The sequence below is a fragment of the Linepithema humile genome, chromosome 3, assembly GCF_040581485.1.
Source record: "Linepithema humile isolate Giens D197 chromosome 3, Lhum_UNIL_v1.0, whole genome shotgun sequence".
Taxonomy (NCBI): Eukaryota; Metazoa; Arthropoda; class Insecta; order Hymenoptera; family Formicidae; genus Linepithema; species Linepithema humile.
Window position 1 is genome coordinate 16,388,322 of NC_090130.1, and position 27,794 is coordinate 16,416,115.

At 36.3% G+C, this 27,794-nt stretch overlaps 1 protein-coding gene and 1 long non-coding RNA gene across 3 annotated transcripts in view; one reads left to right on the top strand and one right to left on the bottom strand.

The window, feature by feature from the left end:
• The window catches only part of DCX-EMAP (Doublecortin-domain-containing echinoderm-microtubule-associated protein), a 587,536-nt gene that overhangs the window by 165,468 nt on the left and 394,274 nt on the right, over positions 1-27,794 (bottom strand). For both annotated transcript variants that reach the window (XM_067352202.1, XM_067352203.1), the window contains one exon: positions 10,401-10,538. In XM_067352202.1, the coding sequence (XP_067208303.1) occupies positions 10,401-10,538 (138 nt within the window). The remainder of the gene's footprint in view (positions 1-10,400; positions 10,539-27,794) is intronic.
• Positions 19,651-26,138, top strand: LOC136998550 (uncharacterized). The gene is made up of 4 exons (XR_010889133.1): positions 19,651-20,762; positions 24,499-24,688; positions 24,864-24,934; positions 25,027-26,138. It is a non-coding gene; the product is annotated as an uncharacterized lncRNA (long non-coding RNA).

Sequence of the window (27,794 nt, forward strand, 5' to 3'; positions counted from 1 at the left end):
CATCCTCTTAATATAAATGTTACATCCGAAATGTGCAAAACTTATTGAAAAATAATCTCAATTCTGTCACATAATTAATTTTGTACATTTATAAAAAAGTAGGTGATATAGCACAAAAATTCATAAATGATAAGGTCTGGCCAAGTTCCAAAAAAGACATTCCAATATGTTTATATTTTAATAATTATCTAAATTTTTAATATATCACCAACATGAAAAGTAACTGATATGTTATTCAAGGTGCAAATTCAAAATAAACATACATAAAATATTCATAAAATGTATAAATAAAACTGATCAAAATTTGATCTAAAAAAAATTTAATTAATATAACAAAATATTTATTAAAAAATACAAAAACACTTGGCGCTGCCAACGGGCTTCACTCATCCCCCCCCCCCCCTAGCGCAATCCCTTCCCGCCATTTCCCCCTTTCCCCCCCCCCCCCCCCCGTCAAGAGGCTCCTCCACCCCTTTACATCTTTACATCTATAGTATTATGAAACAACGAAAATGAGTAATAATGTAATAATAGCATAATTAATTGACATCATGTAATTAATTGACATTATGTAAGTTAACATGTTGTTCGGTGTGGCAGCGCCAAGTGTTTTTGTATTTTTTAATAAATATTTTGTTATTTTAATTAAATTTTTTTTAAATCAAATTTTGATCAGTTTTATTTATTCATTTTATGAATATTTTATGTATGTTTATTTTGAATTTGCACCTTGAATAACATATCAGTTACTTTTCATGTTGGTAATATATTAAAAATTTAGATAATTATTAAAATATAAACATATTGGAATGTCTTTTTTGGAACTTGGCCAGACCTTATCATTTATGAATTTTTGTGCTATCTTCATGTGTTAAAGATGTGTTTTGGCTTGCTTGTCCGATCTCTTCCTGTACATGCGAGACATTAGTCTCCGGGTCTACAGTTATTTCTTCCAAGTCAGTGGTAACAGTAGGCAGATTTGCATCATTGGTATCTGTGGTAAATTTTAGCCTAATCAATAAAATTTATTCTTAGTTAGTTTAGGCTAAATTTGTCCAATCAATGCATTGTACATATTGTCTATATTTTATTAATAGCAGATTCAATTTTTTTTAATGCTGTCCTCAAAAGCGATGAGTATAAAAAAGTTATCAGGAAATTTAAAAAAATAACGAAATAAAGAATATCAATGAACAACAGGTAAAATAGTTCTTAAAAGAATCTTTCTGAAAATTCGTGCGAAGATTGTAATCAAAAATGTTTGAATAAAATACCAATTGGAAGAAGAAAGGAGATTTTTAAAGGCTACTATGAAGTAAATTGGTTTTTTAATTCTTTTTCTTACACATGCAAAAAAAAGCTAAAACTCTTTACTATTGCAATATATTTGCAATTATTGTTAAAAATTAATTTAAATATTTATTACAAAATTTTGCCTAACTGTCTGTATTTCTTACAGATTTTGAAAAATTCTAAGAGACAAACTTGCCTAACCCACACATAATTTTTATTATACGCGAAAAAACTATTAAAACAAAAAATTTATTGATAAAATTATAAGTATTACAAAAAATAACATACCTAAAGAATCCAAATTATCATAATCAAATTGATAATCTTTGTCAACATCTCTGCAATCTTCAAGAATACAACGAACGGTTTCAAACTCTGACTGTTTATTTGCCATGTTTATTAAACAAATTTTGTTGCGTAGGCAACTATGGCTCACAATACTTACCTGTTACATCTAATTGCCTAACCGATGTAACGATGCAGCCCGCTGCATCGTTACGGCTACGGACCGTCCATCGTCCGTAGCCCACCAAGGGCGCATCGCGCGCCGATAAATTTCCTGTCAAAAACAACGGCGGTCAACCGCCGAAAATCCCCCACACCCGACCGTTCCGAAATTCCGTATTGTGGGGGACTCGCCGCCGAAACCGCCGATGCTTGCCGATTCGAAATCATTCGGCCGCCAGCCGGGTATAAAAGAGGCCCGGCTGAACGTCTTCTCACCAGACTCCGTTCGCTGATCGACAGCGAACAACCCTGCTACGAGCGTCCTCGTAGTCCCGACCGAGCATACTCGGACTCTATACCTGTGCCAGCACACGAGTATCCTCGTGTACCGCCGAGCGTCCTCGGTATTCTTTGATTCCAGGATACGAATATATTCGTATACCCGCCAAGCGTACTTGGTTCCTCTAGGCCACCGAACTCTGTATTGCGGGCATTTCCGCATACCTAGCCAGGTCGCTATTCTAAATTCCGTCTTCGTACGAGCATCCTCGTACTCCCGCCGAACGTAATCGGCAGCCTAAGTCCGCACACCGCGTTTATTCGCCGGGATTTCATAACGGTAATCCGTCCGGCAAGCAACACCGCGTCGACCAATCCGCGCCGCCGAATAGTCCGCATCGATCTACGATCGAACAGACTCGCGATACTACGAACGCACTCACCGACGAGCGCTCCGTCTCGTACCAACCGTTGCGACACGATCGCCCGCGCTTGCGCTCTCGCCGACCGCACCAGGACGCCTCACGTCATACTAAATAATTATTCCACCGTCGCCTCAAATAATTATTTCATTATTACGATACTTCGCATTGATTTTCACGTATACTTCGCATTTATTTTACGCCGCCTTAAATAATTATTTCGCCGCCGCTCGAATAATTATTTCATTTTGCCGACATCTTGCATGTATTTCCACGTGCTTTCGCTTTTATATTTTGCGCCGCTTTAAAATAATTATTTCACCATTGCTTAAATAATTATTTCGCCTTTGCCGATATCTTGCATTTATTTTCACGTTGCTTTCACTTATATTTTGCGCCGCTTTAAAATAATTATTCCACCGTTGCTCAAATAATTATTTTACCAGTAACGAAACTCCGCATTTATCTTCACGCTACTCTGTATTCATTTCACGCCGCTTTAAAGAACTATTTCGCTATCACTTGTTAATTACTTCACCGATATTTGGCTAATTTATATACTATTTCAAATTCATCTTGCACACGCTTCGCATGTATGCACGAGCATTGTAGCAGATCATTCGAGGCAAATCGTATCAACATCTTTCTCAATAAACACTGTTTCATTATTTTTCTGATAAACGAGTATTTGGTTTATTTGACATACCCCCAACCGACCGAACCTGGATTCCGGCGAGCTAATCCGCGTCCGCCGAAGCTCACACGGTTTCACCTTTAATTAGATAGCAACACTGAAAACGACTATTATAAGGGATAAATTAATTTGGCACACATAGAAATGATCATTTACAACCATACTGAACAAAAATTAGCGATTAAAAAATTTTGTCGCTTAAGCAACTCTGGCACTAAACCACTCAAACGTGCCTATTTAGCGGCACATTTATCGAATACGTATAAATGTGCGATAAATGTGGTTCAGAATAGGATTTTGACTTAAAAAGGCTTCTTTAAGACTGATTGTATCTAAAAATGGCTGACCGTCTCTAAAAGTGTCTCTAAGGTTGTGTTCGGAAATTCACTGCTAGTACTGAAAATCTATAGTTTACCTTATGTATGTATATTATAGATTTTCAGTACTGGCAGTGAATTTCGGAACGCAACCTAAATGTGCACTGAGAATACCGTCACATTTATCGCTTCATCTAAGGAACAATTAGAGGCACATTTAGCGATAAATGTGAACTCAGAATACGGGCTAATGTAGTTTGTTCAAAATTAACCTGACGTGGTCATGAGCATCACTTAATTCAGTTCTTGTTATTCTATTTATATATTCACATTTTAAATTGTGAAAATACAATTTGTTTAAATGAGAGGTTTGAAAAAATTTGATTCTGTTATTTAGTACATAATTTAAATGCGGAGGAATTAAACCATAATTGATACAAGCCTTGAGAAACCGAATGCTTAAACGCAAAGATAAATATAATCTTGTTAATTTAATATAAAATTTTAAGGAATCACAATTGGAATTCCCATAATATGATCTAACATAAGAGAAAAAATAAGAAATAGAACGCATTTTAATGCTAGCGTAAATTAAATTTTAATAAAAATATATTAAGGCTGAAATAATGAAATAAATTCAAAGGAATAAATAAGGAGCTAAACAGCCGTTGCTAGATGGTCGTGCTAGTATATTCGAAGAAAAATAGTAAAAACAACGTTTCGACCTGTTATCAGGTCTTCTTCAAGTTCACAATAAATAAAATATTACATTACAAATTAAAACGCTTTTACGAACCAATTAAACAAATTATTATAAAATATTGCTGAAGTATGTTGTTGTTAGTACGTAGTTTTATATTAAAAATATACTGGATGCATTATAGATGATGAAGTCAATCACAGATATCAATGAATTAAAAGAATTAACATTGTTAGTCATTGTCTTAATTGACTAAAACGCAAAAGAGTTTAAATTAAAAATTGAAAATATAATAAGAATAAAACGTAACAAAATTGAAAACATACATACATTTTTCGGAATAATATCGTTGTTTAAATCATAGTTTGAAAAAAGAAAGCCAAGTTCCATTGGAAAAGTCAGAGATTGCTGGTCAACAATTAAAAGTAGAAAACTTGAACTTATGTGTCAGAAGATAAATTAACAGTGAATCAATAAAAGCAGCAGTGAGATCTTCAGCCTAAAATACTAGAATAAGGAAAAAGAAGGGGACTAATGAATATAACGGAGAGGGAAATAGGAAAGAAAGAGAATTCATCACACAGGAGGGAATAAATTTAATACGGGAAGATATTCAATTTTTTTACTATTTGTACATTTTTATTATTTGTCTTCGAATACACTAGCACGACCATCTAGCAACGGCTGTTTAGCTTATTTCTTTTTTTGAAAATAAATATTATTGATTAAAACAAAAGTGATGGAATTTAGATTGAGAAATAATAAAAATTATGTGCGCTTATTATTAACATTTTATTGTGGATAAAAACAAAATAAAATACAAGAAACAAAAATTAAAAAGGGCACAGTTAATAGCTGTTAGTGCTCATAGTGCTTACGTATACTTTTGCACACTTATAACTCGAGCGGAAAGGTACAAAGACACGCAATTATAAAATTATAATTTTTGCTCACAAAAATCTAATAAAAAACATAATTGTAGAAATAAGAAACCAACGGCAAAATGTTCGGTGTCGATAAAGGACCCCGCACAAAACATAAAAAAAATGGGTCTCGGCTAATTTGGCTGAATTTGTGATATTTTGTAGTTCTGATCGTTCTGATTAAAAGTCTCCCGGAGCACGAAGTAAAAAAAAAGAGTAATTTTTTAGTTATTGTTTAGTTATCAAACTCTGCAAAAATAGCTAATTCCATATACTTATTTAAAGGTACATTTTCGTACCTATTATTGATTGTGCATGAGTGTGTATATTCATAAGCACGTGTATATACATGATATATACTGCTCAGAAAAATTATGGCATAGAAAAATTTTGGGCAAAAATTGGTCAACTTTGACGGACGATAACTCCGCGAAAAATCATCATTTAAAATTTTGATTTTTTTTCTAAATAAAAGCTTGAAATTTCTACTTTAAGATACTATTACGCGATTTTAAGTTTAATGCACCCCTACTTTTGTACCCCTTAAATCTGAGGGCATGTTTGTGATATTGAAAATTGCAAAGTTTGATGGAATGCATGGACTTGCTAAAATTTTTTGAGGGGGATATTGTTTGGAGAGGCATAAAGCTCGAACCTTCATTTTTTATTTAAAAATAGCAGGTTGCTGCAATTTTTTTCGCAAAGTTACAGCACTTTAAAGTAACCCTTGCATTTTTGACATGTATCACCGGCATTATTGTTACTGGATGTGCATCACGGTGAAGTTGCTGGTCGGATTTTGCACATCGTGTTCGCGCGCGCGCGCGTGTGTGTGTGTGTGTGTGTGAATGTGTGTATGAGGATGTGTGTTTATGTGTCTGTATGTATGTATGTGTCACAGCAGAGATAAAGACCCCGCGGTTCGTCATTTCTGCGGTATTTAATGGCTCCACACTCTCTCTGCTATAATTTATCACAAATCCTAGTTCAATCTGGAATGACATTCCGCAGGAAGAAATTAGGGCCTGCATTAACATAAGGAAGCAGCTGCAAGCAGTAATCGAGCAACGCGGAGGCGACACGCGTTACTGAAATTTACGCACAGAGTAGACAGAGTTTGGAGTCATTAAATACCGCGAAAGTGACGAACCTTGGACTCCTTATTTCTGCTGTGACAGTTACATATACGCACATACACACACAAACACATACACACACAATGTGCAAAATCCGACCAGCAATCTCACCGTGGTGCACATCCGGTAACGGTAGGTCCGGTGATACATATCAAAAATGCAAAGGTTTTTTTAAAGTACTGTAACTTTGCGAAAAAAATCGCAGCAATCTGTTTTTTCTTTAAATTAAAAGAGAAGACTCCAGCTTTATGCCCCTGTAAACGGCATCCCCCCAAAAAATTTTAGCAAATCCGTGCATTTTGTCATACTTTGCAATTTTCAATATCACAAACATGCCCTCATATTTAAGGAGTACAAAAGTAGGGGTGCATTAAACTTAAAATCGCGTAATAGTATCTTAAAATAAAGATTTCAAGCTTTCATTTAAAAAAAAAAATCTACGATGATTTTTCGCAGAATTCTACGGTGATTTTTCGTAGAGTTATCGTCCATCAAAGTTGACCAATTTTTGCCCAAAATTTTTATATAATTTTTTTTAGCAGTGTATACATACAGGGTATCCCAGGGTATCGCGCGCGCGCAGTGTGTCTATACTGCGACGTGAACTAGCCTCGGAATCATGCCAGGTCCGAGGGAGCACACTCAATGAAAGTCGGTAGCCCGCGATACTCCACGTTCTTCGGGAGTTAGGTAACTTACGCGGCGTCGGCAATAAATGCACGATCCGATAACAGCGGTAACAGAAATAATCCGACAAAATCGGTAACTGGAAATGGGCGCCAGGTGCGCGTAATCGCACTGCGGTATCGGTAACTTCAATAATTCTTTTAATCTGTCCGGCCGCTCAGTATATGGCAGTGGGGCGCAGTTCTTCCAGGTAACGTTAAGAATCCGGAGTGAGAGGCGAACAAAAGGACAACTCAGTGATGAATAAGTAACAATAATGTATATTTCACAATTGATTATACAAGGGTTAAAGATGAGTGGATCACAATGCGGGGATCAATTATAATTCGGCAGGGGCCGATGCGACGGTAATTGTTCGATAAAGACGGCAACGATACAGATCGCCCGCAAGATCGGCAGCGTAAAAAAACTTCGGTAACTGTATGTAAAACGCGATCACGAGAAACGGCAGCTGATCCGACGATACTCAGCGAAACAGATAGCACGAATACTGACAACACGACAAGACCGATGAAGGCCAAATAAATACAATTTGAATGACGGTAATCTAACGGCCAGAAATGCTATGTCGCGGAGCGGCTATTTTCGCGGATTTTCCTCATTTCTCGCAGAGACGCTAAAGTGGCGGTAACGGCAGTCTCGCGGAGAACGTTTCCGCGCAAAATCCGTCCGCAGACATTGAACCGCGATAATTTTCAATAGGGAAATCCCGAGAAACGGTAACAAAAGGCGGTATCGAAAAGAGATAGCAACGGAAATCGGTACAGCAATATGGTAACGAAACGAAACGGTACAGAAACGGTAATGAACGAGAGAGAGACTGTCGGTGATTAATCCGCGCAAGATAGAGAGACTTCGACGCGATATCCGGAGCCGGCTGGATATGCGGTAACCGAGCGTGCCAAGAATGCGCTCACGATAACAAATCCACGTGTTAGTCGTGTGAGAGACACTATACAAAGATACTTGGACTCACGCTATCAGCCATAACCGGACGAAACTCTACGGCTACCCGAGGGGGGGGGGGAGGAGACGGCTTACAGTAGTCGGCGTCTTCGGCGTCGTCGGGAGAGTCCTCAAGTTGATCCTCGCACTTGTATGGTACACCGAACAGTGCCTCTCAGAATTTCGGGCTGCAGGTCCTTCGCGTCCCGCGCCGATTTTCCGCGCATCATCCGATTTCTTCGAGAGGAACGTCCAAGAACCGCCCATGGTTCTCTCAGAGCGCCCCTGCTTTCTCTTGATTTCCAGAACTTATCGGTCGGTATCTGATCGAAAAGAGCTGGTACTCTCGGATAGGGCTGGTGAGGTTGGCCGGGCCTTACTCCAGTCCTTCCGGCGGTATTCCCAGGACTCTCGGTACCCTCTGCGGGGCGAGGTCCTCTGATGCGTCCCTTATCTCGTCCTCGGGCAGTGCAGCTGGAAGCAATGCTGTATTAACAACGGGTTTAGATGGCGGGATCGACGGGGGCGCGATATGTGACCTTTTCTTTGGCGGGGTCACTAGCGTGTGACGCTCGCTGTTGGTCCCTCGGCGTCCGGTCTTCAGGTGACGCTGCAATCTTCGCCCGAAGACACAATGCGCGCAGTGCCGTCCGCTCGGGGTCTCGCCTTAACACTTAAACTAAATCTAACGGTAACAACAAAATAAAATATGAAACGGGAACAAAATACAAAATAATACCCGATAAAGACTGGAGTCTCGCGGGTTGCTCTCTTAAAGCAAAAAGCAACTCCAGAACTCTTGGCTCCCTCGGCCGGGCTATTGCCCTTGTGACGGCGCTCCAAAAGCGTCACGTCACAATACGTGCCTATAAATATACACATTCATGCACAGTCAGTAACAGATACAAAAATGTACCTTCAAATGAGCATATAAAATTAGCTGTTTTTGCAGAATTTGATGTACAATAACTCAAAAACTACCCATTTTTTTACTTTGTGTCCCGGGAGACTTTTGATCAGGACGATCAGAACTACAAAATATCACAAATTCAGTCAAATTAGCCTTGATCCATTTTCTCTGTTTTGTGCGGAGTCCTTTATAATAACAATTTTTACAGGCATTTTGTTTTTAATTCTTAAGACTCTAATTCTGTTTCTAGAGATGTCAGAAGCAGAACAATTGTTATTTTCGGGTTTCGGAAAATTCATATAAAGAAAACTTCAGATCAATTTATTTTTCGCGATAAAAGCCGATAAAAATTAATTTTAATTTTTTTGGTAAGATAAGATTTTCAAGAAATATAGAACAATAATAAATTCAACGTATATATTTTATTAAAATCACGTGAAGAAAAAGTAAAAAGTAAACATAAAAGGTTATAAAGATACTCCCTGAGGAGCAATCAAATAAAAAGAAGTTCTATCAATTTATTATAATTAAATGTTAAACGAATTTAAATATCGAACCCTTCAACACTTTTTTAATATTATTTTTCATGATACCTAATTGTAAGAATACTAATTGTGAAAAATAATTCTTATTGAAATGTTCAATATTTTGAATAGATTGTTATACAGCGTGTTCCATTTTAATTGACCATCTCTGTTAACTTCGCAGGAAATGGTCAGATAAAAAACTATTCTCCACAAAAGTTGTTGGGTTTGAAGGGAGACATCCGATGGTGACATTGGTTTAACCCAGGATGTACGTGCCAAGGTCATATGGAGGTCAACTTTGTTTTAAATAAAACGTCCTATTTTTGATTCCAGAATTTAATAGCTGGTGTCAAGTGCTTTTCAAAACACTATAATAAAGTTATTTTTTATTAAGTACTTTTCGAGTTATGAGGCTTGTAAATTACAGTATTTTGACACAAAATACAAAATATCTTGTAAAACATTCGATTTTCGGGAATCTTATCTTAATACTTTTATGCACAAAATAATGAGACGAATCAATTGGTATAAAGAAAACACTTAGTTGCTTTCAAGAAAAAATATGTAATTTGCAACATACAACTGCACACTTTTTTTAAAACCAATGTGTTTTCTTTATACCAAATCATTTGTCTCATTATTTTGTGCATAAAAGTATTAAGGTAACATTCTCAAAAACTGAATGTTTTACAAGATATTTTATATTTTGTGTCAAAATACTGTAATTTACAAGACTCATAACTCGAAAAGTACTTAATAAAAAATAACTTTATTATAGTGTTTTGAAAAGCACTTGACACCAGCTATTAAATTCTGGAATCAAAAATAGGACGTTTTATTTAAAAAAACAAAGTTGACCTTTATATGACCTTGGCACGTACACCCTGGGTTAAACCAATGTCACCATCAGATGTCCCCCTCCAAACCCAACAACTTTTGTAGAGAATATTTTTTTATCTGACCATTTCTTGCGAAGTTAACAGCGGTGGTCAGTTAAAATGGGACATCCTGTATACAAAACATATAATACAAAAGCATTAATAAAATCTGCAATACTTGCTGAGGTTTAAAATTTAATAAATCCTACATTAATGTAAACGTAAATCCTACATTAATTTACCGGTTTGATGATATCAGTTCGCTCGAAGAACCCATCTTTTCGTCGATTCCAAAAAGTCAAATGGCCTCGCCCGTGTGTTATTAAGAGGTTATCGTCCAATGGATGAAATGCCGCACCCGTAAGATCCTCTTGCATTGTCTAAATACATTAAATGTAACATGTATTGAATAAAATGTAATAAATTTATATTATAAAACAGAGCTCGGAATTAGCTGCACATCTCGGGTCAATTTCCGAGACGACGCCTCCTGTTCCCTCACTACCGTCCGGCCGCTGGCGAACCAGCCGCCGATAGCTCTGGCTCAGGAGCGTTTTATTATCTAGAAATAGGCTGGGTTGTTTAGGCATCTTTCAGGAAATCGTAACATCTTCGCTACATAAATAATGTTATTTTTATTAATACATAATATATATATTTAATTATTAATAAAAATAAACATTATTTATGTAGCGAAGAAAATGTTACGATTTCCTAAAAGATGCCTAAACAACCCAGCCTATTTCTAATAAAACGCTCCTGAGCCAGAGCTATCGGCGGCTGGGTCGCCAGCGGCCGGACGGTAGTGAGGGAACAGGAGGTGTCGTCTCGGAAATTGGCCCGAGATGTGCAACTAATTCCGAGCTTTGCTATAAAACATACTACAATGAAAAATATTAATAAAATATTTATAGTATCAAACGACGCGGCAGCGTCGCGTTCGCCAAGTACATAAATCCAAGAGTTATGTCTATATACAGGGGTCGCGGCGCTACCAAGTAGCTTATCCCGAATTGTATGCCAAGTAAACTTTTGATTAAGATACCTCAGGAACTAAAAGCATAATAAAAAATCTAACGACACTTTTATTATATAATGTAAATACAAGCTTTTGATTGCAACCAGTTCGAATAAGATTGGTGCAGTCAATCCTGAGATATAATAATCATATTTGTAGAATTGTGACTTTTGGATAGTCATAACAATAATAAGGTTCAGACTCACGTACGTACGCACGCACACATGTAAAGCGATTTTGTCTTTCAAGGCGCGTTTGCAGCGCCCGTGTACGATCGCGTACGACTCAAAGCGCGTTTGCAGCGCTCGTGTACACGTATATACCCGGCATGTCTCTCGCCGGCTAGGTATACGTGTGTGAAACAACCGAAAGTGTTACACAAAGCGCGTATTTGATGTAAAAACAGCGCTCGGAATTAGTTGCACATTTCGGGCTATTCCCGAGACGACGCCTTCTGTTCCCCCACTACCGCCCGGCCGCTGGCGGCCGAGCCGCCGATAGCTCTGGCTCAGGAGCGCTTTATATAAGAAATAAGCTGGGTTGTTGAGGCACCTCTCAGAAAATAGTAATGTTTTCTTTGCTACATAAATAATGTTTATTTTTATTAATAATTAAATATATATATATATATATATATATATATACAGGGTGTTTCATTTTAATCTAGCCAGGCGAATATTTCAAACGCTGTTGAGTTTAGAGAAAAATGTTTCAAACAAAAGTTGTAGGGTTTGGAGGGGGGCACAAGATGGTGGGCTTGAGTTTTTGATGAAGGTAAAATTGAAGGTCATATGAAGGTCAACTTTGTTTTTTAAAATAAAATGTAGTATTTTTCATTGCATATTCTGAAAGAACATAAAATTCTGCATTAAAATTGTCTGACACGTTTTTCATGAAAATCCATAATTTTTTAGGAAATTTAGCAATTAAAGAAAAAACGTTTGTTTTTCGTAAAGAGAATCATGCATCAATTTGTACATGTTCATGAACATTTTTCGTTCTTAGAGTTACCCGGAATCAACGACTTGGACGTGACGAAAATCTGATTCCATCGGGGTGCTTGATTTACGTGAGTCCCATTGCCTCTCACTTTCGGGGTGCTTGATTTACGTGAGTCCCCTTGCCTCTCACTTTCGGGGTGCTTGATTACAGTGAGTCCCCTCGCCTCTCACTACGTATCAGACTAACATTACAGGAGATGTTCAAAAACGTCTCCTTCAACGGCTAGGCACATGCGCAATCGACGCTGAAGTGAAAGCGTCGTTCTTCGTAACATTTCTTAAGAATTAGTGCCATTGCATTACGTATGCGATTCTGCATGTCATCGGGAGTTGTTAGCTCTGTAGCAAAAACAATCCCTTTCACGTAACCCCATAAAAAATAATCGCACGGTGTTAAGTCTGGTGAATTCGGTGGCCAGCGAATGAAACCATTTCTGCCTATCCAACGTTGAAAAAACCTATCATTTAAATAATCGCGGACAACACCCGCACAGTGTGCCGGGGCGCCATCGTGTTGGAACCACATGCCTCTGAGAGTTTGCAAATTGATGTCTTCCATCAACTCTTCCAGATAGTACGAACAAAAATGAACAATGACATAGCTTTTTATTACTTGTGTCGTGCCTCTCTGCCATAATCGGTAAGCCTTCGATTCCATACTATACGAATACGAATACGAAATCTTCACCCTTTGCGTCCCATTTTGACACACCAGGGCCTTTTCTCAATGCGGTTACATGAGAACCAAATGTTTTGAAGTTTTTTACATCTGGCTTCTTTCCGCTCCATAGTTCTAACGGTGTCTTGTCTCCCGTTGCTTTTGATCAGACGGACTATTAAATATCCGTGTAGGCAGACTGACTTGAGACTCATTTTTTTAAATTGACACACATTTAAATTTTTTACAAATAATATTAGGTTATTGCTCTTCCTTAATTAAATTAAAAATCGTGTTAATATACAGCAATAGAGCAAGAACTGGGTCGAGTTGCCCAAAAATTCATTTTTATTAAAAATTAAATACAGACGTTTTGGCCAAGGGATGTGGCCATCTTCAGTGTCAATTTTTACAAACAAAAAAACCGCATAAATATCTGCCAAAGTATAGATGAATAAATTTTAAAAACGATAATGTACGCATTTTTAAGGCTAGCGTGTAATTAAAATTACAAATAATATTAGGTTATTGCTCTTCCTTAATTAAATTAAAAATCGTGTTAATACACAGCAATAGAGCAAGAGCTGGGTCGAGTTGCTCAAAAATTCATTTGCGTACATTATCGTTTTTAAAATTTATTCATCTATATTTTGGCAGATATTTATGCGGTTTTTTTGTTTGTAAAAATTGACACTGAAGATGGCCACATCCCTTAGCCGAAACGTCTGTATTTAATTTTTAATAAAAATGAATTTTTGAGCAACTCGACCCAGCTCTTGCTCTATTGCTGTATATTAACACAATTTTTAATTTTTTATAAAAATTGTTTGTGACACATCACGAGAATTGTTGGCTGCTATGCATTGAGATAAATGGTAATCTATTACAATATTTCAATTTTAACAACACAACGAGAAATAATATTGTGGCGGCTCACCGCCACACCGCTACACTGACGCGGCATAATACACCGCGGCGCCGCTACGCGCCGCAGGCCTTCTTCCGAGTTATGAGCTTGCGGATACACCTCTAGGTTGCGCAGGCGGTGAAGAGCTTTCTCGCGATCAAGCTTCGATCGAAGCAATATAAAAGAGCTTCTCCGCAGATCTTTCCTCACTCACTCGCTTCAAGGCGAACTCTCTCCAAGGGCCCTTGATCTGAGTCAGACTCTGCTTTAGCAGAATTTAACCAGAGGCAAATTGTCTCGCAGTTTTTCTCACGCTGCCTCGTAAGGAACGTAAAAGGAAAACAGAGTTCCAGCATCGGCCGCACATTTCAACTAAGCGGCCCGCTGATACTTCAGTACCGCCGTCACCTCCTCAGACTCTAGCGTGGAAGCTAATTCCACTAGAGTTCTGCGTCCGGTTGACTCGGCCACCAAGGGACACTCTAGTACCAGGCGACATCCGAATTCAGAGACCTCTCTCTCCTCGGTACACGGAGCATTCCGCAATACCGAGAGCCGAGACGGTGACAGCCACCGGCACACCGGAAACTCGTTCCGTGGCGATCCAAACTTCGCCGCCTAGAGCCTGCTCAGAGAGCAGTTGTCAGACGGAAGACCACTTTCCAAACGGAGTTCCATCGACACCGGGAAAGGGGCTACAACGAGTGGATTCAATTGAACCGTCCTTTTTAGGACCCGTTTAGTATACCAAGACGCGGCCGGTAATCTCTTACCGCGCCCGTCAATTTTTCTTTTAATTCTCGGTCTTACACATTTACCGAGAAAGCGCCTCTGGCGCAATCAATTAATTTAAACACAACTCAAACTTGTACATACTCATTCTCTGACGAGAAAAATAAATTTATATTTTTCTAACAAAAATTGGTCTCTTAAAACTTTCAACCGAGTCGAACAAATCCTTTGGGCATACGCCCATAAATATATTTGTAAAATATGGACATCTTACTCCTTCCTTGTAATCTGGAGGTTTACTATTTTGATATCGAGTATGACATTGAAGTAATGGCTTTCAACGATCGGTTAAAGAAGAATTTTAAAACGTAACGATTTTAATTGATGTTTTACTGTTTTATGTTCCGAGAAGATTGCGCTTAATAATGTTATTTTAACAATTGTATTTTTTAAGAAAATATTAATTGAATAATATGTACTGAAGATGACCACATCCAATGGTCGAAACGTATATTAATTAACTGAATAATAATTAATAAATTGAGCATGATAATCTAGCTCTGGCTCTGTAGCTTATTTTTAATGATTTATTTTAATAATTCGAACCAATAAAATTGTAATATTTTAATAATTTATAGTTCTTTTTATGTAACAAAAAACCCGCTTCGCTGCCCGCCAGTGTTTTTGCTTCGGATTTTTACAAAATGATGAAAGAGTATTAATGGCATATGCGATGTCCGGTTGCGTCACTTGGCTTATATACAATAAGCTACCTATTAACTTTAACAAGGGAAGTGCACGAAGTGTTAATCGCAAATGAGTATGTATTATATATCGTTGGAAAGATTTCGCCGAGTAGAATTCAGATGTGCAATATTTCACTTGAATAGCGCCTCTAGAGGGCGCTCTACGCAATAGAAGTTATACAGGGTGTAAAAAAAAGGTCGAAAAATTTCGAAAAATATGTTTTATAATAAAATTGTTCAGATAAAAGTAGTGCACAAAAAAAAATTTTTGCTACCGCAGCTAATCATGGTTTGCTAAAACTGTGTTTGCTGCCATAACTATAAATTTCTGAAGTACAGCAAAACAGTTTGCTATTGCAACTAATACGTAAATAAAATAGCAAAATACGCATGTCTATTAGGATCAGATTGTATAGCAACATAAAAGTAGCTATCAGAACTAACCGATATGCATATATGTATATAACATCGTTTCGTTAAGCCGCGCGAGCAGCGCTGCAGCAGTAAGTGAGTGAGTTAGTAATAGAATGAGACAAAGAAAAAACAAAAGCTAACGCAATAACCTATATGCCATTGCCTCGCATAGAATGCTTTGTCGCGTGCTATTTGTGCACATCGTGCCGTTACAGACGTTATGACCTCGAATACAGCAATTCAACTGCTGACTGCATGGGGATTTGCTGAAGAAATAATAGGACATTTCATAAGTATGTAAAATAATTAATATATAAATTAAATAGAATATAAGGCTCTGGTGATTTTTAAATCAAATAGAATCAATAAGAAGTAAAAAGAGCCAAAATGCTAGGTCTACGTGCGAAGGTTATAATATATTCTTTAAAAGTGTTTACAGACGTTTCGGCCTGCCATCAGGCCTTCTTCAATGTAACAATAAGTAACAACAAAATAACGATATATTCGCAAAGATTACAATAAAAAACGATGTAGAAGACATAATAACAATCCTTTCTCGACCATATTGTAGTTCGTTAATAATATAGGACTGCAATGTAAGGAAATAAAATGAAAGTTGAATAAGGTAAAATTAAAAAAAATAAACTTAGAAAATAAAAAATAAAAATAAAACATACTTGTGTTAATACATGATGGCGAAGCGCTCGCTCAAGTAAACGGGACGAGGTAGAAAATTAATATATAAAACTGTGTGAGCTTTTCGGGCGCGGTATAGCTCGCTGGAATCCGGCTTCGTTCGTTGGAGGTACGTCAATAAGAACTCGCGTTTTAAAGATGATAACAAAATGATATGTTTATTTAATAAATAATGAGTTAGATGATAGTATGTATATGCGATGTATGGTTGGTATAAATCAGACATGTCCAAACGCCGGCTCCGGAGCCAAAGTGGAGAGCGAGAATTTCCCCCTCTCCAGATGCTCGCCGCTCGACTGTCAGCGCGAGGTGCAGTGCGGGGAAAAGAGCCGCCGATCCTTACTATCGAAATCTCGTGTTCCTCCCTTGCACCTCACTAACAAGTAAAAAGCCTGATCGAACAGTGAAGGAGTATAGAGTAACCAGAAACTGTTCTTACGACCTTTGTATTAAACTGGATGATCTGTTTATAAACATAACTATTTCTTTGCACGGTAGTCGGAGCGTATGTCGTGACTAGTGTGGGGAGCGCTGAGAGGGATATGATATCTCGCGCGACGTCGGAGAAAGGGAAGGCTCCTAGCGTTACTCCCCAGGCGTTGGACATGTCTGGTATAAATGGTTTGTATAAATGTTTGCGTGTGATCGGTGTATAATTCGTATAAATGTGAGTGTATAAAGGCGACGTGTGATTCGTCTAAACGTGACAAGTGTGTCAAAACCGCGTGTGATTCGTTTAAACGTGACAAGTGTGTCAAAACCGCGTGTGATTCGTTTAAACGTGACGTGAAGCGTCTTGGTGCGGTCGGCGGAAGGTTTAACGCAAGCGCATAAGATCGAGTCGTCGTGGTTGGTACGATGGAGCGTCTGCTAGCGGGCGCGTTTGTAGATGCGCCGCAAGTCCGTTCGATAATTGATCGATACGGGTGGTTCGACGGCGCGGATTATTCGACGCGGTTTTGCCTGCCGGATGGAGTCTGATTTTAAATGCCGGTGTGCGGAGACGTGATATTTGGATCGGAAGCCGAGTACGCTCGGCGGTACACGAGAACGCTCGTGCTGCTGGAAGCAAAGGCATAGATTCCGAGTACTCTCGGAGGACTACGAGAACGCTCGTAGAGGGATGTTCGCTGTTTAGCAGCGAACAGGATCTGGTAAAATAGCCGTACAGCCAGGCTTCTTTTATACCCGGCTGACGGCCGGCTCACTTTGGATCGGCAGCGGTTTCGGCGGCGGGCCCCCACTTGGCGAAATTCGGAACGGTCGGATGTGGGGGTCCGTTCGGCGATTGACCACCGGTTGTGACAAAGTTTATCGGCGTTCGATGCGCCCTTGGTTGGTTACGGACGATCCGTAGACGGTATGGACGGTCTGTAGTCGTAACGATGCAGCTTGCAGGCTGCACCGTTACATATAACCTTGTTATATTAAAAAAAAGTTTTCCTCATAAAAAAACCTTTCCAGAAAATTGTTTTTTTAAAAAAAGTTTTCCTCATAAAAAATCTTTTCAAAGAACTGTACTTTTAAAAATATATTATATTAAAAAAAAGTTTTTCTCACAAAAAACCTTTCCAAAAAAAGTTGTATATATTATAAAAAACTTTCCAAAAAGATTGTATTTCCAAAAATATATTATAAAAACATTTTTTTTTTAAATTATATATATTTATTATAAAAAACCTTTCCAAAAAAATTGTACTTTTAAAAAAAGTTGTATATACCAAATAAAAATTCGCTACATATTCTGCCTATAAAAGAGGTGATATCAGAAAATGACGCCAAGTTTAAATAAAGAACCTTTCAAAAAAAGTTGCATGTATATCTAGTTATTTATTTAAAAATGATATTTATGTTTATATCTAGTTAATTCTTCTTAAGTATACTTTTTAAAATAATTGCATCTATATCTAGTTATTTTTTTTATATCTGTATCTAGTTAAATAAAAAAATTTTTCAAATTTAATTAAAATAAAAAAATATTACAAAATTTCGCAAAAAACTTGGCGCTGCTATAAAATAGCCTTCATTGCTCTATAATATTTTAAGATGTATAATAATATTTTAAGGCTATTTTATAGCAGCGCCAAGTTTTTTGCGAAATTTTGTAATATTTTTTTATTTTAATTAAATTTGAAAAATTTTTTTATTTAACTAGATACAGATATAAAAAAAAATAACTAGATACAGATGCAATTATTTTAAAAAGTATACTTAAGAAGAATTAACTAGATATAAACATAAATATCATTTTTAAATAAATAACTAGATATACATGCAACTTTTTTTGAAAGGTTCTTTATTTAAACTTGGCGTCATTTTCTGATATCACCTCTTTTATAGGCAGAATATGTAGCGAATTTTTATTTGGTATATACAACTTTTTTTAAAAGTACAATTTTTTTGGAAAGGTTTTTTATAATAAATATATATAATTTAAAAAAAAAAATGTTTTTATAATATATTTTTGGAAATACAATCTTTTTGGAAAGTTTTTTATAATATATACAACTTTTTTTGGAAAGGTTTTTTGTGAGAAAAACTTTTTTTTAATATAATATATTTTTGAAAGTACAGTTCTTTGAAAAGATTTTTTATGAGGAAAACTTTTTTTAAAAAAACAATTTTCTGGAAAGGTTTTTTTATGAGGAAAACTTTTTTTTAATATAACAAGGCGTGTACTTAGCGCTTTTTTTTTACCTTTTTTTAAAAAAAAGGTTTTTTTGTGAGATATTTCTTTTTTTTAGTAAAAATAATTTTAATAAATATGATTCTTTTTTTTTAAATAAAAATAATGGTAATAATATCCCGCCATCACTCCCGTCATATTTTCAATACGACGATCCTCTTTTCGATTATAGAAATCTTAATTTATACAAACCTAATAATTTTTTTTTATATTCTACAACATGTTTTATAAGAAAATTATTAGTGATCATAAAAAGGGTATAAAAAACCATCTGTATTTCTAAGTTATTGCGTTTTTTCATATATAAAAACAGATTACTTTTGATCAAATTTCTGTAAGAATGACAAAAACATCTTTAGCACCTCTAGGCCATTGTCTTTTTTTAATTAGCGTATCGTCAGCTTCAATCCAAGTGTTAGACATTTCTTCTCTATAAACATTACATACCTGCCGATTCCACCAATGTGCACAAAGTACACTTTCTGTCCACTAACTACAGAATACTAACAAAGGAACGTTCACAAGTGTCCCCTCCTCCGATTTGATTCTCTTTGAAATATGTTGTAAAACATACAATTTGAGGAGACACGTATTTTTTTATAGCGGCCCTAACTCAAATTTAAGAGATCAAACACTCCTTTGAAAAAAAAAACGGTTTTTTTCTTTGTGTGTAACTATCGCCAAAACCGTAGGAGATAAAAAAATATTTCAAATAGAAGTTGTATGGCTTGTAATGGGCTTTATAACTGTGTAGTTAAATTTTCAAAAAATAAAATTTTTTTAATTTACCCCCACCCCTTGTTATTATTTTTTCAAATTTCAAAATTTTTGTAATGACAAAAGTTGTAGCATTTTTTACGCTGAATTCAACCATATATGATTTTATTATGTTTCGAAATCACATCTTTCAAAAATGAGTCATCAGTATCACATGTGACGTGACATTTTTGAGGTCCGTCACAAGGGCGAGAAAGCCCGATCGAGAAGGGAAATTTGAGGTCGGAAACCCCGCCGCGGGGGGCGACGACCTCTCCCTCTTAATTCTCTTTTTGAGATTGTAGATTTTGCGTTGTAACGAATTATGCGAGTCGTGGTGAGTGGCCAAACTCCCATATTGTGATTAAAGTGGAGCAGCCTTCGTGGGACCTGCGAGGGACTCAGCAGACAGGACGACGGAGGCTCGGACGGCGTGTAGACAGATCCGGAACAAGGTCAAGTAAAATATCCTTGAATAAACAATTAGATCCCAGACAAAGTCGCTACCGTAGATACAATTGCAGATTTGGAGCATATCAAGGCCGGTGGACGCACCGAGAGAGATGATGCCCGAGAGAGAAGCGCGCTCTCACACGCCGAAGACCCGGAGTGGAGTACCCGAAAAAGGAGCTGTCGTAACGAGCCAAAGCAGAATCAGGTCGGAACCTGATCAGTTCCCGGCCGGTTCAGAGAAGGTTTGGATCCGTAAACGGAAAAGGCCGCGAGGGGCGTTAACGGCAGCTGCCCTAAGAGAGAGACCGGGGTCACCTCGGAGAAGCGTCACCGAGGGCCGAAGTATCGAGGAGCGACGCGAGCATCGAGATCTAGTAAACGAAGGATCAAGAATCGCTAATCGATAGCGAGGATCTACATGCGCAGGACGATGCGCGGAATGTCACCGCTGTCCGGCGAGCCTCGCTGTCGTCACTGTTCGGCGAGTCGGCAACCTGAGAGGAACCTCAAGGACCACAACGGGCGTACCGACGTTTTGTAAGGCCACCACTTCGACTTCGCGGTAAGAGCGGTATCAGTAGGCGGCCCGAGCCTCGCGGAAATAAGAACCCGCCTGGTTTTCGTGAAAGAGTATTAAGAGTGTCGAAATGTCTCGCGATATTGTGCGAGGTTAGATTTAGGCCGGGCCCCGCTGACTACCGCTTCTATAGAATAAGATTCCACCATGCTATCCCCCTCGGGGCTGCCGAGCCGACAGTCGTCTTGCGTTAAATAATGTCTCTCGTTCATAACTGATAATTTCGCGTTTATTTGTGTATTGCTGTACCGAGTGTTAGAATTTTTGGAGTTAGCCTATCGCGTATCTCTCGTCTCGGCCTTCTGTCGAGCGTTTACATTCAGAACCGTAAGAATAATACTGAGATAGAATTTGTATTGTAGGCTAACCGTTATGGAGAAAGATTGAAGTAGAGTTAATTGTAACAACCGTACCAAATGAAAGTTACAGAATTTGTACGTCGAAAATATTATACCGCGTGAGACGGAAGTACGCGGATTTCCGCGAGTCGAATATCCAAAATCATAGAGCCTCTCTCCGAGGTAATTTATATCTCCGCTCCACGGAATTGTTAAGGCGCCGATCACCCGGCGTCAAACTCACTTGATTACTCAATTATCTATATCACCTCATTACTGGAAATACATGTTATTTGTTACTGATTAGTGTGTTCTTAATAACCGTCTATTTCAGACTCCTCTCTCCAAACCGGGTTAGCATCTCTAAAGAACCTCGCCCCTCTGCCATTTGTAGAGTGGGCTAGTCGCGCTTATCGCCGTTGCTCTTTAAAGAAAAATATTGACTCTAACGTAATTTGTTCGTGTGGCGCGTTAATCCGCGCCTGGCGCCCAACTATAAGTTTTGCAATAATTATTAAGATCTATGAAATAGAGCAACGAGGTTTGACACGCTTACTGGCGGGTGTACTTCTGCCCGGCGGAAAAGTCGTCGCACACATTATATGCGTCGCGCTGCATGACCGTTTATACCGCACTTGTGTTGTGCATAGTCGCAAAATAAATATAAAAATGACATGTTATTATATATTCGAGAAAGAAAAGTTAACTAAAATTGTTGCTAAAGCATCCCTTCCACATTACACTCTTATAGATAATCGCTGCATTTCGTGCATAGCGCGTTGTTATATGCAAGTTAGCTATCAGCGCATATTACACTTTGAAGTTTTGCTTGCAGTAACCACGGGAAAATTATTTATGAAACGAAAACAGTGAATGAATCAATCTATTCAACATATATCTACCCTGACTCTACCTTTTTGGCCCGACTTGACTGAGAATGAAATAAAATATAAAATTCTGTACAGTTTACTCTTTTTTAATAATTTTAATATACTGCGATTCTACATGCTATTACATTCCACTAAATTACTACGATTTTTTTAAACTATGGTATATAAAATGTATATTATAAGTATAATTATAATATATATAAATAAGCTTATATATATACAGGGTGTCAATTAAGTCCCGGGACGGCTGAATATTTTCTCATGTAAAGTATTTTTGAAAAAGGTCAAAGTCATTTCTGAAGTAATTTTCAACGAGGAATTCAACTGTGACCTTCAATTTGACCTTGAGCTTGACCTTCAAGGTCATTTCAAGGTCAAATTGAAGGTCACCGTTGAATTTCTCGTTAAAAATTACTTCAAAAATGATCTTGACCTTTTTCAAAAATACCTTACATGAGAACATATTCAGCCGTCCCAGGACTTAATTGACACCCTGTATAAAAGCTTATTTATTGTATCAATATATTATAATTATACTTATAATATACATTTTATATTTCAAGATTTTATATACCATAGTTTAAAAAAATCGTAGTAATTTAATAGAATGTAATAGTATATAGAATATATCGCAGTATATTAAAATTATTGAAAAAGAGTAAACTGTACAGAATTTTATATTTCAATTCATTGTCAGTCAAGTCGGGCCAAGAGGGTAGAGTCAGGGTGGATATATGTTGAATAGATTCATTCACTGTTTTCGTTTCATAAATTATTTTCCCGTGGTCACTGCAAGCAAAATTTCAAAGTGTAATATGCGCTGATAGCTAACTTGTATATGACAACGCGCTGCACACGAAATGCAGCGATTATCTATAAAGGTGTAATGTGGAAGGGATGCTTTAGCAACAATTTTAGTTAACTTTTCTTCCGTAAATATGTGATAACATGTCATTTTTATATTTATTTAACGACTATTGCGCAACACAAGTGCGGTATAAACAATGCGTCATGCAGCGCGACGCATATAATGTGATACTGATGACTTATTTTTGAAAGATGCGATTTCGGAACATAATAAAATCATATATGGTTGAATTCAGCGTAAAAAATGCTACAACTTTTGTCATTACAAAAATTTTGAAATTCAAAAAGTAATACCAAGGAGTGGGGGTAAACTAAAAAAATTACATTTTTTGAAAATCCAACTACACAGTTATAAAGCCCATTACAAGCCATACAACTTCTACTTGAAACATTTTTTTATATCTCTTACGGTTTTGGCGATAGTTACACACAAAGAAAAAACTCGTTTTTTTTCAAAAGGGTGTTTCACCCCTTAAATTTAAGTTAGGGCCGCTATAAAAAAATACGTGTCTTCTCAAATTGTATGTTTTACAACATATTTTAAGGAGAATCAAATCGTGAGGGGATACTTGTGAACGTTCCCTTTAAGAGTGTTGTCAGCATGTGTGTTGCTACACTTCTGCACTTCAAGACAAGAAAAATTTTTTTTATAAAGAATACTATTATTTTGATATACACTATCTCTATTCGTCTCCACAACACGTTACATATACATTTTACGACCGATATTAATTATATCAATGTGATTAGTATCATCAAAGCTGCGAGCTGACAGGTCTGAGCGCCGCCATGTTGGAAAAGGACAGACATCTTTTAGAAAAAGAAAGGAAAGAAAAAAGACGCTCTTATGCGGGAATCGACATTTCACGGGATGTAGAAAAGGACAACCATGTCGCATTTTGATGCTTCTAGTTGACAAAGGACAAACTTATATATTAGAGAAGGATGACGAACAGACGACGACGACGACGACGACGACCAAGACTTACATAGATTTCGGCATATTTCGACTTTGGCAAACTTTGGCAATTAATATATTTTTTTAGAAAGCATGTACAAAAAAAGTAAAGATACTTTTATTATGTAAATTGCATGTGCTCTATCGATTGAGCCTATTATAAATTCGATCGGTCCACGCATTATTGAGATATGAAAATCTCGACTCCTATCAGCTCATGTGCTCGCGTAAAAATACACGGTCGGTCTTGCGCTGCGCGTTAACTTGGCGCGAGACACTACCGTGTCTTTTGATATATAACGATTAGTATACACGGCGTTCGCTGCGTATAAATATTCTGTAAATTCTTTTCCTGTAGGTGTTCTTTCTCCTCCTCGCGATAAAGAAACAAAAATATATGCATATAAAGTATGCTTCTTATTTCTAGCTTAAGAAATAGAAACCAATCAATTCATTTATTTGACAGAAGAAGATTTAAAGATTTTAATACCAAACATTGGATCCCAACAAAAATTTGAAAATAATGTAAAAAAATATTTAGATGAGATATTTATTGTGTATTATTTGTTTCGTATCATCATGTTTTATTATTTTGTCAGTTTTTTTTTTAAGATTGTAACTGATTTTGGTATTAATATTTTAGATTGCGCAGCAACAACCCAATACAGAAAATGAACAACAGCCACAAGATTACAAAAACAGTAACTTAAATAAAGAAAATAATATAAGTGATATAAAAAATATCTCTCCATCAAATATCTCCAAAACTATCTCTCCAATATCTCCGACTTCACCATCTGCATCTTCTACATCCACAAATACAGGATATGATGGTAAGAATTTAAAGAACTTAAAAAATATTATTAATCTTTTATAAGTTATACAAATTTAATAAATATAATAAAATTAATGTAATCCATATTTATTCATTTAAAAACTTAAAAATTTTATCTTTTGTATTATTTTTATAATGGCTTTATTAATTTGTTGCTAATGTTCTCCTTTCAGTTATATTTTTAACAAATAATGCCACATCTGTAGCAAAAATAAAACAACATGCAGCTACTGATAATAAATATGTAAGTTATAATTTATTTTTTTTAAATATTTTTAAAATAAGTGTGAATATAATTAATATTTAATATTATATTTATTTTATTTATTATTGCAGGATCTGAAATCTATCTTGAAAAAATCTGAGGACGGTCAGTTGCTGCTAAATTTGTATAAAAGTGAAGGAAGATTAAATAATGACCTACGAAATAAATTAGCGAAGATAATAGTAATGAGCTGTTGCCTAACAATTGAATATATTATAATATGTAAAACTATTATTACCATGTTTCTACAAAAGAAAATATAAACATTTATATACAGGGTATCCCATTATAAAACATCCAATTTGCGTGGATGTTTATAATGGGACACCCTGTATATGGGGTATTCTTTCTCAACTTTACACCCATGCTGCCCATTTTCTATTTGACCTAAAAATTTTTGAAAAAATTTTAAAATTTACAGAAAAATGTAAGCTTTCCAATAGCGCGTGGCAAAATTATCAAATTTAATTGGATCATACTTAAAATTTCAGAAAACCGAAAAAAAAATAAAAACGGTAATTATTCAAGTGTAACGATTATTCATTCGACGTTTTTCTCTTCCAATTAACACTTTCGAGTACTGTTTATCTGTGCACTGTCACATGAGTCTAGTCTTACGAAACAGCATGGGTGTAAAGTTGAGAAAGAATGCCCCATTAGTATATTGTCATATAATGACAAAGAGCACCAAAAGACAAAAAAATTTTTGAAAAAACGATTTGATGTATCTCCACCAGTTCCAGAGATTCTGAGAAATCACTGTTTTGTCCCAATCAACAAAGAAATGGTGATTAAGAAATATTCCAATGCTGGTAATAGTTCGACTTTTTCATATCAAGATTTCAAAAAGTAGGGGGTAAGAGCTCAGGCGACATCAGAATCAGAGGTATCTCTAGTATTAAGTTTTATAAAAATCTGTCAATTTCCTAAATTTTCAATATTTTTGGTCTTCATATTAGATCTGACATTTTCAGTTTTCGAAATCCGACTTAAGATTTGTATTTAGCTGGCCGTAAAACTCTCTGTTCAAATTTTATAAAACTCCCTTACTTTTAAAAATTTTTCAAATTCTTAGTTGCCATATTAGATCCGTCATTTTGAATTTTCAAAATGCGACTTCGTTATTAGCAACCCGAAAAAGTCCCTAATACCAAGTATTATAAAAATTCGTTAATTTCTAAAAATTTTCAAAATGTTTTGGTGGCGATATTGGATCCGCCATTTTGTATTTTTGAAAGATAACTTTAGACTCGTATACAGTAACCCGAAAAACCCCTTGATACCAAGTTTTATAAAAAGCAGTTAATTTCTTAAATTTTTTAAATTTTTGGCGGCCATATTGGATCCGCCATTTTAGTTTAGACTCATAGGACAGTGCACAAATAAACAGAGTACTCGAAAGTGTTAATTGGAAGAAAAAAACGTCGAATGAATAATCGCTACACTTGAATAATTACCGTTTTTATTATTTTTTTTCGGTTTTCTGAAATTTTAAGTATGATCCAATTGAACTTGATAATTTTGCCACGCGCCATTGGAAAGCTTACATTTTTCTGTAAATTTTAAGATTTCAAAAATTTTTAGATCAAATAGAAAATGGGCAGCATGGGTGTAAAGTTGAGAAAGAATGCCCCATATATATAATTTTATTATATATTTCTGCAACTTCCCTGAACCATAGCAAGAGCAAAATCCATTTGGTGGTTATTGCTATTTAATATAGCTACCTTGGATACATTTTTAGCTACAGAGCATATTTTGGAGACAGCATTAGTTTCATCGCCATAGCAAAAGTATTTGCAGCGACAGCAAAAATTGTGTCTCCCACATATAAATAGTGTACAAGCTACAACTAATTGCTACAATATATGTTGTATGACTGCTAACTAAAATATATACTGTAGCTAAACTTTGTGTATCAGGTAGCTAAATTTTATCAGCTAAATGAAATAGCTATCATAGCTAAGATGTTAGGTGTCCATATATTACGACTGCAATTTAGTTACCACACGCAGTTTTTAGCTACGGCAGCTACTTTTTTTTCCGTGTGTAGTGTTTAAAAAGATCTATTTACTGATCTTATCAGATTGTCCTTGGGTGGCGTCGCCAAAATTAGAACAAGGTCACTTTGAATTTTTTAATTAAAACCCCCTATTTTTCATTGCATATTCTTACAGCTCTTTTCAAAACCTTCTTATAGACCTTTCCAAACACTAATTTTATTTACTCTGAGTCAGCCATTTCGAAGTTATCGGGATTGAAAAATGGGAGTTTCCGTTCAACAAAATTGACTTGGGCTTAATTGGGTTCAAATTGGGCCCACACATCACTCACCATCCCTTTTTCTACACATGAGTATAATACGATAGTGGTATCTCCACTTATTTCATCTTTAGTAAAGCTGCAGTCACCAATATCTTACCATAAAAATCTCGATAACTTGAAACGACTGATTCAGTTTTTTTTTTTAAATAAATGCTTTATTCGTAGCACTTCCTGGCACAAATACTAGTTCATATGAACTAACGATCTTTTTTAATTTGACAAGATATTAAGATATTAAGAACAAGATATTAAGATATTAAGAGTTGTGTGAAGCTAAGTTTCTCCCATCGGATTCTTTAGTTGTCGGACAGCTTGGCTAGCTCGAACGGTTTGGTCCGCTTCAGTCGTCTAGTTAAATTTCGCACATTCAGGAGCCTGGACGCTTCTTCGTTGACATGATGCTGAAGGTGATTTTCGTGTGAGATGGCATCTCGCAATGATGGATGCGACTGTTTCCAAACCAAGTTCACGATGGATGTCGCTGTTGCGTGCATACTATGGCGTATTGACTATG